General features: G+C 42.1%; 1 protein-coding gene across 4 annotated transcripts in view; it reads left to right on the forward strand.

Annotated features, from left to right (window-relative positions):
- Positions 1–15,148, forward strand: part of SH2D4B (SH2 domain containing 4B) — a 125,131-nt gene that overhangs the window by 83,527 nt on the left and 26,456 nt on the right. For 2 of the 4 annotated variants that reach the window (XM_039872255.1, XM_039872256.1), the window contains exons 7-8: positions 8,268–8,488; positions 12,133–12,725. In XM_039872255.1, the coding sequence (XP_039728189.1) occupies positions 8,268–8,488; positions 12,133–12,225 (314 nt within the window). In that variant the 3' untranslated portion in view covers positions 12,226–12,725. Of the gene's footprint in view, positions 1–8,267; positions 8,489–12,132; positions 12,726–15,148 lie in introns of those variants that run through there. The other 2 variants (XM_039872253.1, XM_039872254.1) reach the window with 1 other exon arrangement.

The raw sequence follows: 15,148 nt of genomic DNA on the forward strand, positions 1-15,148 counted from the left end.
TCCACTCTCCTACCACATTCTCTTTCCTCCTCAATAAGCAGCTTTTCTGATAAGTTTAATCTGTATCTATTGAAAGAGTTCTTGTGTGTTTATTTACAAGAGATACATATTGTATATGTACCTCCCGTAGGGAAGTTATTCTGCTCTTTATAATCTTTTTTTTCTCTTCAAAGTGTTTTATCTGATTTGACCTTGATGCTTTTCTGTGGCTAATTTTTATGTGAAATTAGTTTTCCTGAACTGTTCAAATGAAACAAGGGCCAGGAAAGTGTTTTGTGCTCCATGGAGCCTCCTCCCCTGTTGGGCAGCTTGCTTCCTGGAATGGCCAGGCTCTGCTCCCCACCCCCATGTGGGTCTGGACCCTCTTCTTCTCTTCCTTCTCTTTGCCCCCATCTTTCTCAATTTTGATTCCATTCCCAAAGATAGAAGGAGGGTCTCACTGTGGGCTTCTCATACTCACCAAAAACTGGGGAGGTGCTTCTTGCTTTCAGCGGCTGTTGGCCTCCTGCGTTCCACTGAATTCCTGTTCAGTACTCTCAGGTCCACTGGCCACCTGGTTGTTTCTTCTTCTTCCTCCTGTGTAAATACTTGGTATCGTGAAGGTCTTGTGTTGGTCATTTGTTCCTACCATCATTTGTATTTGGGGTTCATGGGGATAACTTGGCACCTAGTTTTGTTATAAACATAGCCCATGGACTTTGGTTTTGCTCTTTAGTTGCTTTGCATGTTTTCATTTGGGGATTTGGAAAAATTGATAAATGCTACTGCTGCCACCACAGATTCCCAGAATACAACCCTGCTATTCTGTACTTATGTACATGTGCATGAAAGGTGAGGTGCTTTAAACTTCATTCGTATTTTTTTACTTTACCTCACTGAGCACTCTGCTGTGAGATCCAAGCTCTGTGTACCTTTGGTCTATTCTTTCTAATTGCTGCACAGTACTCCACAGGGTGCGGCCACCTACTTTGCCCATCCGCTCCCCGAGTCATGGACACCCAGATTGCCTCCAATTTATCATCACCATAAATTAATCTAAGAATTGAATAAGTTCCTTGCACTGGACTCTTAAAGACCTGCATAGAATTTCTTTATAATGTATCTCAGAGTTGGAATTGTTAGGCCAGAGGATATACAAGTACTTAATTTGACTAGGGATGCCAATCACTCTCCAGAAGGCTGATCTAGTCTTTATTTATAGTAGCCATATGTGAGGGTTGCTCTACCTTCATGTTCCAAATTCCACACTAGAACATAGTAGAAGTCCTGGATCCCCTCTGTGCCTCACAGGAACCAGGAGGCCAGCAGCCACCATCTCCAGACTGTTTTCTCTCCAAACACACCATTTTCCCTTGACTGGGGCTACATTATGCAGACACACAGCACCTGCTAATTTTCCACAAAAGCTGGCATACAGGACTCCTCTACTTTAAGCTACCTTCTCAGTCTCTCTGGGCTGCGGGGTGCCAAAGAGTAAGTGAGGGCATTCCCTTCAGTTCTTCTCCCCCTCTACCCCAGCCCCAGCCCCAGCCCAGGAAAAACTCTCTCTTATCTGGCAGAGACTTCTCATAGGATCTATCCTATATCTCTCTAGAGCAGGTCTATAAAACTTTGTGTCCAAACCTATAACTATTACTTTGAATATACAAGGAGTTTCTAGAACATCAAAATCACTTTTAATTCTTTGCTAATCTTGGCTTGCAAGACTGCTTACTCTCTAGCTCAGTGAGTCTCAAACCTGGCTACATATTACAATTACATGAAAAGTTTTTAAACAGTACTGATGCTTGGTGTACCTCAAATGAATCAAAGCAGACTCTTTTAGAGTGAGTCAGTGCTTAGAACCGTGCTCTGGAGACTCAAGACAGCCCACTTTGGCAGTGAAACCTCATTAGTGACCATTTATTTCTCGGTGATAATCTCCCCATTCCCCAAAGGGCATTGACCAATTTTGAAGGTCATAGCGGTGATGCGTGGGGAGCCGCAGAGCAACAATATTAAAATATTTTTAAATATTAAACATTGAGGATACATAGTGCATGCCCATATATGTGTGAAGGGCATAAAGAAAGCTGGAAAGTAGAAACATCACTGATTCTTAGAAGCACCTGTGTGCTTTTTACCATTGCAGCTCTCTTTCTTCTACCAGATATGATCCCTATCCTGAATATTTTGTCAGTTGTTTCTTTGCTTTATTTATTGTTTATATATTAATCTCCAAACACTATAGTGTTTAGCTTTGTGGACTTTTCAATTTAACAGAAATTGAACCATAGTGTATTTGTTTTTCAGTTATTAGTTTCTTTCACGCTTCATTGAAAAAAATTTTTTTCTCATTGCATTTGTCCACCTCTGTTGTTTGGAGTTTATACCACTCTCAATGCCTATCTCTTAGTGGTTTATTTAGATGATTTAACATGCATATCAACATATTCTAAAGTTAATATATAGCTCTACCCTTTTACTAAATGAACAAAATTTTTAAATTCCAATCATTTTTCTCCTGATAAGATGTTGTCCGGTGTTATGGTTCTGTGTTTTAAAACCCTCAAATTATCCATTATAATTATTATTTTGTAAGTTAATCTATTTTTTTAAAGTTGACCTACAGTATCTATGTTCATCATTCCTTCTGGCTTCTTGGAGTCTCTGTCTAGTATCATATTCCTTTAGAATTTCCTTAATCAGATTTTTTTTCTGAAGATGTCTTTATTTTGCTCTTCTCTTTGAAAGATAATTTCATTAAGCACAGTTACTTTTCTCTTGGCACACTGAGAATATTATCCCATTGTCTTCTGGCTTCAATTGTTGCAACTGAGGAGTCAACCATTAGTCTAATTGTTTCTTCTTTGTAGGTAATCTACTTTTTCTCTCTGGTTGACAAAATGAGACATTGAGGAGCTTTGTGCAGTTTCACTGTTATGTGTCTTTGATTAATTCTCCACCATTCACTCTTCAAATGTTGCCTCTTCTCCATTCTCCTCTCTTCTTTGTGGTTCAGATTATACATGTGTTAGCCCTTTCATTCCATCCTCCATGTTTCTTACCCTCCTGAGACTTAGATTAAACTTCTCTTATGTTACATTTATATAAATATCGCATGGATGTGTCATTCTTAGTCTTCACTGTGACTCTTCAGTCATCTTATCCCTTCTTTTCCCCTTGCGCCTCATCACCACTCCTCACTGCTCACACAGAGTCACCCAGCCTTCAAGACCCACTTCATATCCTCCTTCATTGCCTCTGCGAGACCTGCCCTGACTTCTACAGGCCTTATTAATCTCCCTGCTTCTTGTGTCTTTCACAGCACTTACTGTCCTCTGCATGAGATAACATGGTGTAGAGCAAAGAGCACTGGACTTGGAGTCCGAGGACCTGAGTTCAAATTCTGGCTCCACCACTTAATAGCTCTGTGACCTTGGGTAAGTCACTTCTCTTGCTGATGCTCAGTGTCCTCAGTTATAAGGGTTGTTAGGGAGACTGATGAAATGAGGGCCACAGAATGCCCAGATGGTGCCCAGTGCTGGTTCTGGCAGGAAGCTTCTCATGTGACCCTCACTGTGTCCTTTTGCCTCTCTGCCCCTTAAGGGCAGCCATTTCTGGCAGCCTAGTGGCCTCGGAGCTGGATTTCAATGCTACAATTATAGAAATGCCACTGTGAAACAATCCTTAGATGAAGAAGCCCCTCACTGGGTTGAAATCCCTGGCTTATATGCCTTCAATTTACACCCCTTGAATCCATTTTTCACCCTTGAACATTCTCCTATTCCTCTATTTATCTCCTCATTGTCCTCAGAATTAAGTCTGTAATTCTTTTAATGGTATGGAGAGCCTGACCCCTCCCACCTCTATGCGTCTTGCCACTGCCCAGCTGCTACTGCAGCCGTCCCTCCAAGTTGCAAAGAACCAGGTGCTAATTTCTTTTGCAAACTGCCCTCCTTGCCTTACCCCTCTGTTTTAACTTTTCTGTTCTCAGTCTAACTGTCACTTCCATCCCTGGGCTCCAGAGCTGGATGGAGCACCTTCCCTAGGTGCAACCACAGCAGCTGAGGCCATACCCCATGGGGCCTTTATAACCGTTAGTTATAGTGAGCCTTTTAAAAAAAATTTATGCCTATCTTTATTTCTGTCCAGAGCCAGAGCTTTTGAAAGGTAGAAACTGTTTCTCATTCGATGCTGACTTTCAGGTACCTGGCATGGGGTGTGGTTCCTAAACCGTGCTTAATAAATATTTATTAAAGTGAGGAAAGAAAAAAGGAAGAAATAAAGGAAGGAGAAAAACTACAGAGAAAACTACATTTCCTTTTGTCTGGGGGTGAGAATTGGCTTTGAAGCAACTTGTAGTTGCGTTCTCCAGTAATCATTCTAGAACCACCACTCTGGACCATCTTCTGGTAAGGCCACATGCCTCAACCATCCCTGGTCATTAGCTGAGTTAGAAAGTTTTCATTATCCCGATGGTGTGCTCTCTCTCCGGCCAGAGCAGCGAGGTGAGGCCCTCTCCTCTTTCCTTAGCCAGATCACAGAATGTTTAGAAGGAGCAGAGGTGGGATGGGGTGGGATATGATTAATGTTTTCTTCCCAGAATACTTGGCTTACAGGCGATCCAAGGGGAGAGGAAGAGATGGGGAGAATAGAGTGAATGAGGCAGAGAAACATACAGCTTCTCCTCGCAAGTATTCTGCATGTGCCCCAGCCACCAATAGATTCTCTTGGGGGTTGAGCTTTCTGTGAAATAGTCTTTGCCATCCTGAACTATGAGACTGCATCACCTTTGGTCTTGGGCCAAATAGCAATTTTGATTTCTAGGCAAGTATCAAAGAGAGGGCAGAATAAACAGATACTTACTATGGAGACACCTGGAGAGTCCCCTAGGAATGGCATAGGCTGGGGCTCAGGGACAGTCTCATTTAGAGGAAGTTACCCTCAGCAGCCTCTAATGAGAGGATTGGATGTGTGGGGTGTGGGTAGCAAAGCCTTGCAGTACCACTACCAGCACAAGGTAGCACCTCACACTAGCACATGTGTAGTATGCTAAGTGTATCCAGTATAAATGAGTTACATTGTATTAGACAGACATTACGTTCTTAAGCACTGTGATAAACACATTCATGCATTAATTTAATGAATTCTTGAACAACCTTATGATGTAAGTAGCATTATCAGTACCGCTTAATAGATGAGGACATTAAAATGGGTTTCAGAGGGATTTACATAACCTGCCCAAGGCCACCTACTGATCAAGTACTTGAGCTGTAATTTTAGCCCATGAACTTGATCTCTGCTTCAAACAAGCCCTCCAACATCCCAGGAACTTGGAGTACAAAGATAAGGTTTCAGTGTCCATTTGGGTCTTTTAGGAAATAGAAGTGCAAGAGATTTATTTGAGGAAATGCCTGTGAAGGAGAAAGGGGAGATGGAGCAGGAGAAGGTGGGAGAGGCTTCAGACATGCTGCAGGTCTGACACCTGTGAAGGGAGAGAAGGAAGGGAGGACGATTTGGTGGAAGAGTCTGGTACTAGAGTACAATGCAAAGAAAATCCCGGTCAGGCCATGGGGAAGCCCCGGAGCAAAGATTGCTCATGAGAGGAAACCTACATTGGTAGGAATGGCAGCGATAGTACTCCTATGCTCAGTCACAGAACCCCTGTGCTCTGAGTCAGGGGGCACCCAGTCTAGTACTCCCTATGCTGGAAGCAGCCTGGGTAGAGCATGTCTCAGCAATGGATCCTGAAGGTGCAGCAGCTGGAGGCTGTCAGCTCCCCATGCTGCTCCTTGCAGCAGAGTCTTGAAGGGAGGCTTGAGCAGCGTGTTCCCACGGTTACTACAGGCTCCGTGCTTGAGCTGTCCATAGCCCATTTACTAATATACTGTAGAGTTTAGACAGGATGTTATGAAAGCCCCAGGATGGGATGCCCCTGTCGCCTCCTGGGATAGAAACCATTTTCTGGTACGGTCGAGCAGGTCGTACACTCAATAAAGGGACCTTGCCAAGAGGGCTGGTTGGGATTTGAAATGCAGAAATGTGAACTTTGCCGTTTTGGCTCAGAGAGGCACCCTTTTCTAATTCAACCACTCAGATGGACATCTTTTCCTAACTTGTACAAAGATGGCATGTAGGCAACAACTAGCCTGTGATTCCTGGGAGAAAAGAGGAATCCTTCTGTGCAGATTCGGGGTCATCTGGACAAAGGGGGCTGGGAGTGAGGTTGAGGCTTCTGCACAGGGAGGCTTGTGGAGAGCAGGAAGTAAGGGTAAGGGTGTGTGAGATGAGCCAGCCATAAGCCTAGAGAGGTAAGTGGGACAGGTCAGGGGCCCAGTGTCCTTTGTTCCTGAGGCGTACTCTGCTGGAGGTCAGTGGGAGGCTGTTTGAGGGATTTAGGTGGTAGAGAGACATGCATTGTCATTTTGGAATTACTGGTCACTTTTAGATATTAAAAAAAAAAATCATATTCTAATATGACCGTTCAGTCTCCCACCCAGTGTAACACTCAACTTCTCTTCAACTCCTAGTCTAGGCTGGGCTTCAGCTTGAGGTGCCTGGGATGGGGATGAGGGGATGATATCTTCTGCTTAGTCTTCTTCTCAGCCCCTACTTTGCCTGTGTCTCCCCTTAATTACCTCCCATACATTTAAGGTCCAGGACCTCTGGTGATGGGGCAGAGCGGTGAGTGAGGGACAGTGCTGAATCTTTTGACATTTCCAAAGTGCCCTTTCATCTTCTTTTGCCTGTCTTGGATGAAGCCACCAAGGCCCTCCAGGGGCCAGCCCCAGGATACATCCTCCCTGCTGCTTGAGATGCATGTGTGATTCTTCATGTGTCCAGTTGGTGGGAGGGCTCCCACTTCCTTCCCTCCCTCTCTCTGCCTATGTAAGTTTTTTACTTATATATTATATCCTGATTGAGATGGGGTGGCTGGCCTGACTGTCCCTTGGTAAATCTTGGGCAAAGAGGAAAAAGATAGCTTCCAATTGTGCTGGCTTTTTTTCAAAAGGGGCCAGGGGACAGAGTGGTTGCCCTTATCCTCTGCTTTGGGCATGAAGAAAATCCTGCTGTGCCTCCTATTAAGTAGGGGAGAAATGGGAGGGGAGCATGCCTACAGGTAGATTGGAAGTGGCATCAGGAATGCAGTGGGGGAGAAGTCACAAGTATGTAGTGCCTTTCAAGGTCATGGGGATGAGCAGCCCAGCTACCTTCTACTCTCTAGTATGCCACTGGCAATAATAATCCCATTGAATGTATGCAGAGGGTAAACAAGTGGGTGTGTAAAAGGATAATTTGTTGCAATTCACCTCTTCCCCAAAATAACAGATGATAACAGTAGCCAGCTTTTCCACAGCTCTTCTCACTTCATGAAGTGATTTTCAATTCTTTATGTGACTTGAAAGTCATAATGTGCCTTTGAAGTAAATGGGTTAAGATTATCACTTAAATGTCAAGGACAATGGAGAATTAAGGGCTTGGCTGAAGATCATATAGCCAGGTGAGGGCAGAGTCTGAAAAGGTCATCTGGGTCTTCTGACTGCCCCCTCTTCCCACCTCCCCGCCCTCCAGAGCCCATCCACTAAATGTACACTACCCAGATGAGAGAGGTGCTCTAAAAGCCTTTCACGGGATTGCTACTGACATACAAACCACTCTGAGGCCAGACATTGCTTTTATACTGTGGTGAAACCACATTGTGTAGGACCGAGAAAATTTTGTTCTTTGAGCTAAAGTAAAGCTGAATTATGTGCCTCTGTTAAGAAACTGTTTGCCTGGTGTCCACAGGTAGAGGGAGGAAGTCTTTTTACTTTTTAAGAGGAAATACTGTTTTCGGGTACTCTTTTAAGAGTACCAGAGAAATAACTGAGGCAGGCATCATAAGTCACCCTGGCCTTGTTATTAAGGCAGGACTCTTAAGGCTCTCCACAGGGCAGAGCTGTTGACTTCTATTTGTAACCGATAGATGCTATAATTCTGGCTCATTACTAATTCTTTGATTACTCAATTCATCCGAATTAGTGTGGCTTAATTTAGAGGAAAAGCATGTTAAACTCAGGTCCTAGTAGAAACTGCCCCTAGGCTCACAGTTGGTTGCTTTGGGCCAAGATGGCCCCTCAGTGGTCTGAGGTAAATGCTGGACAACCCCTGAGGCCTCCTCCCTTCCTCTGACAGAGGCTAAGGAGCAGGATGAGTGGGAGAGCGTGATGGGGGAAGAGTTCTAGAACCTGCTGAGTTTTTGTTTTGTTTTGTTTTGTTTTTTTCTCTTTTCTTTTTTAAACCAGGAATTATTAGCCGAGAAGATGCAGAAGATCTCCTTGAGAACATGACCGAGGGAGCATTTCTGGTCCGGGTCAGTGAGAAAATCTGGGGTTACACCCTCTCCTATCGCCTGCAGAAAGGGTTCAAGCACTTTCTCGTGGATGCCTCTGGGGATTTTTACAGCTTCCTGGGAGTGGACCCCAATCGCCACGCGACGCTCACAGATCTCATAGATTTTCACAAGGTATCGCTCTTAGAGGTGCTGGTTGGGGGTGAAACTGTTAGAAACTTGAGCAAAAGGGAGAGCCAGGCTGCAGGCATTCTAAGATCTGGTGATGGAGAGTGAGTAGGCAGCCCTAGAAGTGCTTAGGGTCATAGGATATGGAACATCAGGGTAGAAGAGACCAGAATTTGTCTAAACCAGTTAATCTAGGTCTTCTCTCTGGCTTATCTTCTGACCCACATGGGGATCTCTAACCTTAGTCCCTAGCCCTCCTCTCACCTTGAGTACCTGAGTGTTCCCTACTGTCAACACTTAGGGGCTGGTTGACTAACCTTCTGTCTAAGCCTATGTCTCATCCCCAACTCATTCTCAGATTATTCCTCTCGAGGACATTCTAGGCAGGCTCCTGACAACTTTGTAGAGTTGGCTACATCCTAGCAGGCAACTTTTTGGTCAGAGAAACTTTCCTTGTAGAGTTCTGTGTCTCTTGTTCCAACTACAGCCCTATCACTTATTAAATATGTGACTTTAGACAAGTTCCTTAGTCTCACTGAAGTTTAGTTTCCTAGTTGGGCAAATAGATGTAAATAATGCTCAGCTCAGATCATATGAGCATTAAATGAGAAGGTGTACATAACATTCTGGAACTGTAAAGTACTATGGAAGTTCTCGTTTCCCGGAACTCTTTTTGTTATTTATTCCCTTACTGTGAACCTCACATTGAAAAAGATGTTGTCTTCTAAATAATACATGTAGAAAAAAGCAATTTCTGTGTTAATGTGGCTGTTGGCATCAGTAATAACTGGGAGAAAGACAAAGGTGGAACTTGGTGACCCAGAAGGACAGAACCCAAGGTTTCTGAGACAGAGTGGTGGTAGCTCAGGGGTCCACTAACTACCCGAGCTTTGCAGGTGTAGAAAGTTCCACTGCATTACTTGACTGTGTCACTGGGCTTTTGCTAAAATAGGGACTCTTGGATTTGTATTGCTTTTTCTTCATTGATGTCCCCAGGGCTCTAGGGACAGCTCTTAATCTGACCTTATAAGTAAAGTATGTAGAAAATCACCCATTTGCAAGTACCTACACACTGAGAGAAGAGGGCTGCCTGGAAGACTAGACTGACCAGGATCAAGACTAAACAGGATTTCTGTTTGTGTTGGGAAGAGCCTTTTAACAGCTATTAAGAAAGAGAAATGGAAGGGATGTGTGGATACTGGTCCCTTCTCTATGTTAAGCGCTGTGATTATTGCTCTACATCCATGTTCTCATTTAATCTTACCAGTGCTCTGTTAGGGAGGCATATTGTTCCCATTTCACAGATCAAGAAAGGGAATGTGTGTAACTTGTCTAAGTGTTCATGGCTGGTACCAGCTGGGTCCAGGTGTTAAGCCTCAGGCTGTGTGCCTCGAAAGCTTGTGCGCCTCGAAAGCTTGTGCTTTCCCCATACACCACATTGTTTGCTTTCCCTGATCTAGATAAGCTGCTTTGAGCAGTGATGAGCTCTGTGTCTCTGTAAGGATACATGCAAAGGGTAAATGTCCATCTCTCAGAGTTGCTGTGACAGTTTCCTGCTAGCCTACATGTCCTTGAAGGTCTTCGCTCTTTCCCAAATTTAAACTTTGAGACTGCCATTTTAGTTTCTAACAGTAAAGATTGCTCATCTATGCCCATGCGGGGTTCCAGTGGCCAGTTTTATAAGTTAAAATTTTAATTACACATTAATTTATGATTACATTCTAAGAACAATCAAATACAGTCAAAGTGAAAGCCTTGTTCATTTCAAATCTCCATTTCTGCCTTCCACCTTGAATTATCACTTTACCCTGTACCTATCCAAATATTTCCTGGGTATTAACACAGAAATTTGTGTACATAAGGAAATACATAGTTTTATTATTTTTCACATAAATTGGATAATCCTTTACCAATAGCTTGACGTTTTGATTTTTAACATGATTAATATATCATAGAATATATTTTGTAAAAGCGTGGTCCCTAGAATCAGGCTGCTAACTTTTAAATCCCAACTTCGTTATTGTGTGTGACTTTGGACAACTACTCAAACTTTTGTATCTTAGCTTCCTCCTCTGTAAGATGGGTTTAATAATAGCACTCACTTCTTAGGGTCACTGTGAGGTTTCAATGAGATATCACTGTAAAATTCTAAAACAATATACCTGACATCTGTAAATTATCAGGATCTTAGCTGTTATTAAAATATGTCTATGAGATCTTTTCGTGTCAATACATGTATCACATCCTTGTAAATGCCTATGGTGTTCTGTGGTATGGATATATATTACAATTTAATTATATATCCTCCTTTTGATGACCACTTGCATAGCTTCCAGATTTTCCTGATCACAAACACTGCTGCAGAGACTTCTTGTACATGTCACTTTGGGCACATGTGCGAGTATTTCTCTAAGATGAATCTCTCAAACTGGAATTGCTGGATAGAAGACTATGCACATTTTAATTTGAAAAAATATGCCAGATTGCCCTCCAAAAATGTAGTGCCAACTCATGGTCCTGCCAAAACTATATGAGGCTATTTCCCTACACTGCTGCCAATTCTAGGGATTATAAGTCATTTTAATTTTTTCCCATCAGATGGGCAGACACTGAATCTCACTGTTGTTTAGCTTGCATTTCTCCTATTACTACTGATGGTGAGGCTCTTTTCATATGTTTAATGGCCACTTGGATTTCTTCTGTGAATTGTCTGGTCATACCCTTTGTCCATTTTTCTACTTAGATGTCTCTTTCTTATTGATGCATCAATTCTTCCAGTGACTAAATTGCTCTTTAGTTATATCCGTTCTGGTCTTCAGTTCTTCTATTGAAATTTTTCTTGTAATTTAAGTAGGCATCCCTTTTCATTTCCAGGTTCTTTAATATATATATATTTTTTTTTTAATAATAGCCCACTCTTGTTTCATGGATGATTTATCTTCTTATTCTACTGGGCAGATTAGTACCTATCTTTTAAAGGCTCTGTTTTTTTTGTTTTTTTTTGTTTTTGTAATAAACTTGCTATTTTCTTGGGAGTCATTTCTCTTGTTGAGTTTGGCATCTTTCTTTCATGGTTATGATTTTCCTTAAATGTTTATAAATTTTGAGCTAGGAAGTGATCTTTGAACTTCGAATTTCCTGTTTATCCACCAGTGGATACAGTTTCTGTTTCCCAAATTCAGTGTCTTTATACTGTCAGGGATGGGGTTGATAGTGAGTAGTTCATCTTTTGGGCATGGGAGCATCTGAACTTTGTGGGTCTCTTTGGCTTCCCGAGGAACTATGTGCCTCTCCTTACTTTCTGACCTGCCTGAGGCAAAGACCTCTGCTGTCTGGGGGTCTCCAACCTGTCTCACTGATACTTGCTCTAGTCTCTGCCCCACATTAACCCCTCTGAAAACCTCATCCTGTGTATCTTTTGGTTTTCAAGTGTTTTTCAACATTTTTGCTCTGTTGATGGCCTTTCTTCTTCTTTTTCCATATGTTTTTAAATTTATTTTTAAAAGCAGATTTTTTTCTGTCATTTCTAGAAATTTGAGTGAGAAGGAGACATACATAGTCTTTCTATATTGAACTAGTCTCTCTCTGGTATATGTTTATTTCCATTTCTTGATTAAAAGTGAATATTTCTTTTTTTTTTTTCTTTTTAGGAGGAAATTATTACTGTTTCAGGGGGAGAATTACTGCAGGAACCCTGTGGACAGAGGGACAGCCCACCAGACTACCATCTGTTGTTTGAATGACGTTTTATTTTCTTATCAGTTGGGCTCCTTGTTTTTGAACTCGAGAACTTCTAAATTGAAATCCTTATGGCCTTCTGGAAGACCTACAATCATCCAGAGGATTAAGTAGATTAGTATAGCTCAAGAAATATGAAATACATGGCATATGTGCTACTGGTCTCTGTCCCAGGGCCCAGGACAGGAACTGCTAATAACTGATGCAACTCTTTCATGACAAGTTTAGACATGACCTCAGAAGATGAAGCCTATTTGTCATGGCTGCCCTAAACTCAACTCCTGGAGCCTATGGCTCACGTATTTATAATCCAAGATAATTCCAGTGCCGAACTCTGAATTTAACATATGGTAGACATTCAATAAATGTTTGTTGAATGAATGCACTTCTGAAAGTTTTCCAGCATTAATCATCATTGATTTCTAGTAAGTTATTTCCTACTTGTCACTGTTTATAAAGTCATGGAGATTATAGAAGAAATATTATAAAAGATTTATATGGAAAACATAGAGGCTATGTTTAATGATGTTCATTATCACCCTTGTTGGCATTATTACTGGAATTACCAAAGCTTCTGACCCCTGCTTCCAGAACAAGTGACTGACACTGCCCCACTTACCTGCCTCTCCTTCTGCCACCCCTCCTCATTGTGGAGTCATATCTTGACCCTCATTTTGTAATACTGAGGCAGTGGCTTCGTGTATTCCTATAGTTGTGCCCCAAACCTGGGGTGAATTATAAATCTGAGAATGGTTTTTAAGCATCTACTAAGTCCTTTGCTCTCTAGGATTTGGCCCTTTTTATGCAGGTTACTCAAATGATTACCTCTGCCTTCATAGTCCTTCGATTTTGATTCTACTGTTCACCCAATTTGAGTATGTTCTTCCTATTAAGGAGAAGAGTCTTTCAATAACTCTCGGGGATGGTGTCTGTGTACTCATGTTTCACATTTATGGACATATACGTAAGAGACATCGTGTTATGATGAAAATATATACTCTAGAATCAAACAGACTTGCTTGCAATGCCTTACCCTGGAACTGGCATTTTAATGCTAGCAACATTGTATGTAGTGCGAGTAAAAGGGTGGATAGATGGATGGATGGACTCTGTGAATGTAAATGAACTGGTTACCTTACTTGATAGTTGTATCAAACATCTCTTATGCTCGGCACCTTTCACTTCACCTGTTCTTCAGGTCCTTCGCCACTTGTTTCACCCCAGGTGCCACCACTGCAATCAATTTTGCATGGGCTCTGCTCTTCCTCCTGTGTCAGTCAGCTTCACCTGAGCATACGCCAACGATACCTTGCCACATGGTACTCTGGGCCTCTCATCAGTTGCTGCAGAGGCATAAGACACCATGCAACCAAGGAGAGCTGGGAAGTTAACTCTCCATGCAGTGAACCTTTGATCAATGGAAGACAGTGCCTAGTAGATAAGTTCTTCTCCCTTTCTCCTCCTAGAGGGACTTTTTTGAGAGACAGATTCTTCGTATGGCCTCTTAAAAGGCAATCCCGCAGGATCAGTTATTTGGCCATCTTTATGCAGGTTACTCATCATTATTTCGTTATGATCAACTAGTCATAATGAAACAGCAGTGGTCAGATTAGTATCACAGCCCCCGTATGTTCTTCCTCCTTCTTTGCCTCACTCTCCTTTCTCTTTCTCCTGCTCCCCTGGGATAGCTCTCCCCAGTAAAGCAGCAGCATGTAAGCATTTGCCTCAGGCTCTGCCTTTTGGGGAAGCTAGGATAAGGACTCATCATACAAATATGCTCAATAATATCATTCTCACAACCTGTCTCAAGGTTTCCCTCCTGTTTGCTTGCCTCCCAGGGCCCCTGAATGAATGAAATGCAGTGGTGGAGGGAACCTGCTCTCTGAATTCTAAAGTGCTTTAAAACCATAGCTGATTATCTTTAAAATTACCTCCTTTCTATTGGACTCTGAGGAACCAAATTTTAACTTTGGCTGTGCTACTTATCAACTACATGACTTTGTTCAAGTCATTTAACTGCACTAAAGCTTGGTATAACTGAGGACAGAATTTTCTGATGACCATCACTAAGATTTTTGGCAGGTCATTAAATGATATGTATGAAATTTCTGTCCAAATGAAAGGTATTGCTAACAACCACCACCGCCACAACAATTATTTCATGCTTAGCAGTGACATGTCAAGGGGATATGATGTGATGATTTTCAAGGTGTTAGAAGAAATTTTTAATTTCGAGAACAGCGGCTTTGAAAGCAGACCAAGATGGGCTGGGAACCCGAATCCCTGAGCTGTTGTTTCTGTCACTCTAATTAATATGTGAGAGACAACAGCTGAGGTTTCCAGCTCAACACATTTATTTCATTTTATTTGGGGTCCACCGTTTCTTCATGTCTCATGTATTTTAGATTTTACCTGGCCTTAAAATAAATTTCATATAAGTTGTCCTGCAAATGAAGTTACTGTCTGGAAAACTGCAATTTCATCTTGAGAATTTTATTATGTTAATAAATGTCAGGATTCTCAAAGAAAGGAATTGCCTTTATTTTTTTTCCTGGAGCCTTACAAATATAATGAAAAACAGTCAGTCAGCTACATGACTCGACAGAGGGAAAATTTGCAATCTATAGCTAGAAATTATAAAAAAAAATACTACACAACTTAATGGAAGATAAATTTCAAAGGATAAAGGGTAACTTGCGGTACAGATTCAGGGAGATCCTTGTGTGGCAGAGTTGGGGAGCTGTGCTTCTATCTGGCAGAGAGGGAATATCTTAGGGGTGTGGGCTAAAAGAGGCTACTGAGAGCAGAGCATTAGAAGGGAGATGTGGACATGAAGTCTTGGGCGCCTGTGGACTGTGTCCCTTTCTATACCCTGGAAACTTTCATTATCTTTAGAACTAAATTTGGATACAGGAAATTTAGTTTCTG

Source organism: Pteropus medius, unplaced genomic scaffold, assembly GCF_902729225.1.
Source record: "Pteropus medius unplaced genomic scaffold, Ma_sr-lr_union100, whole genome shotgun sequence".
In the NCBI taxonomy this organism is placed as follows: Eukaryota; Metazoa; Chordata; class Mammalia; order Chiroptera; family Pteropodidae; genus Pteropus; species Pteropus medius.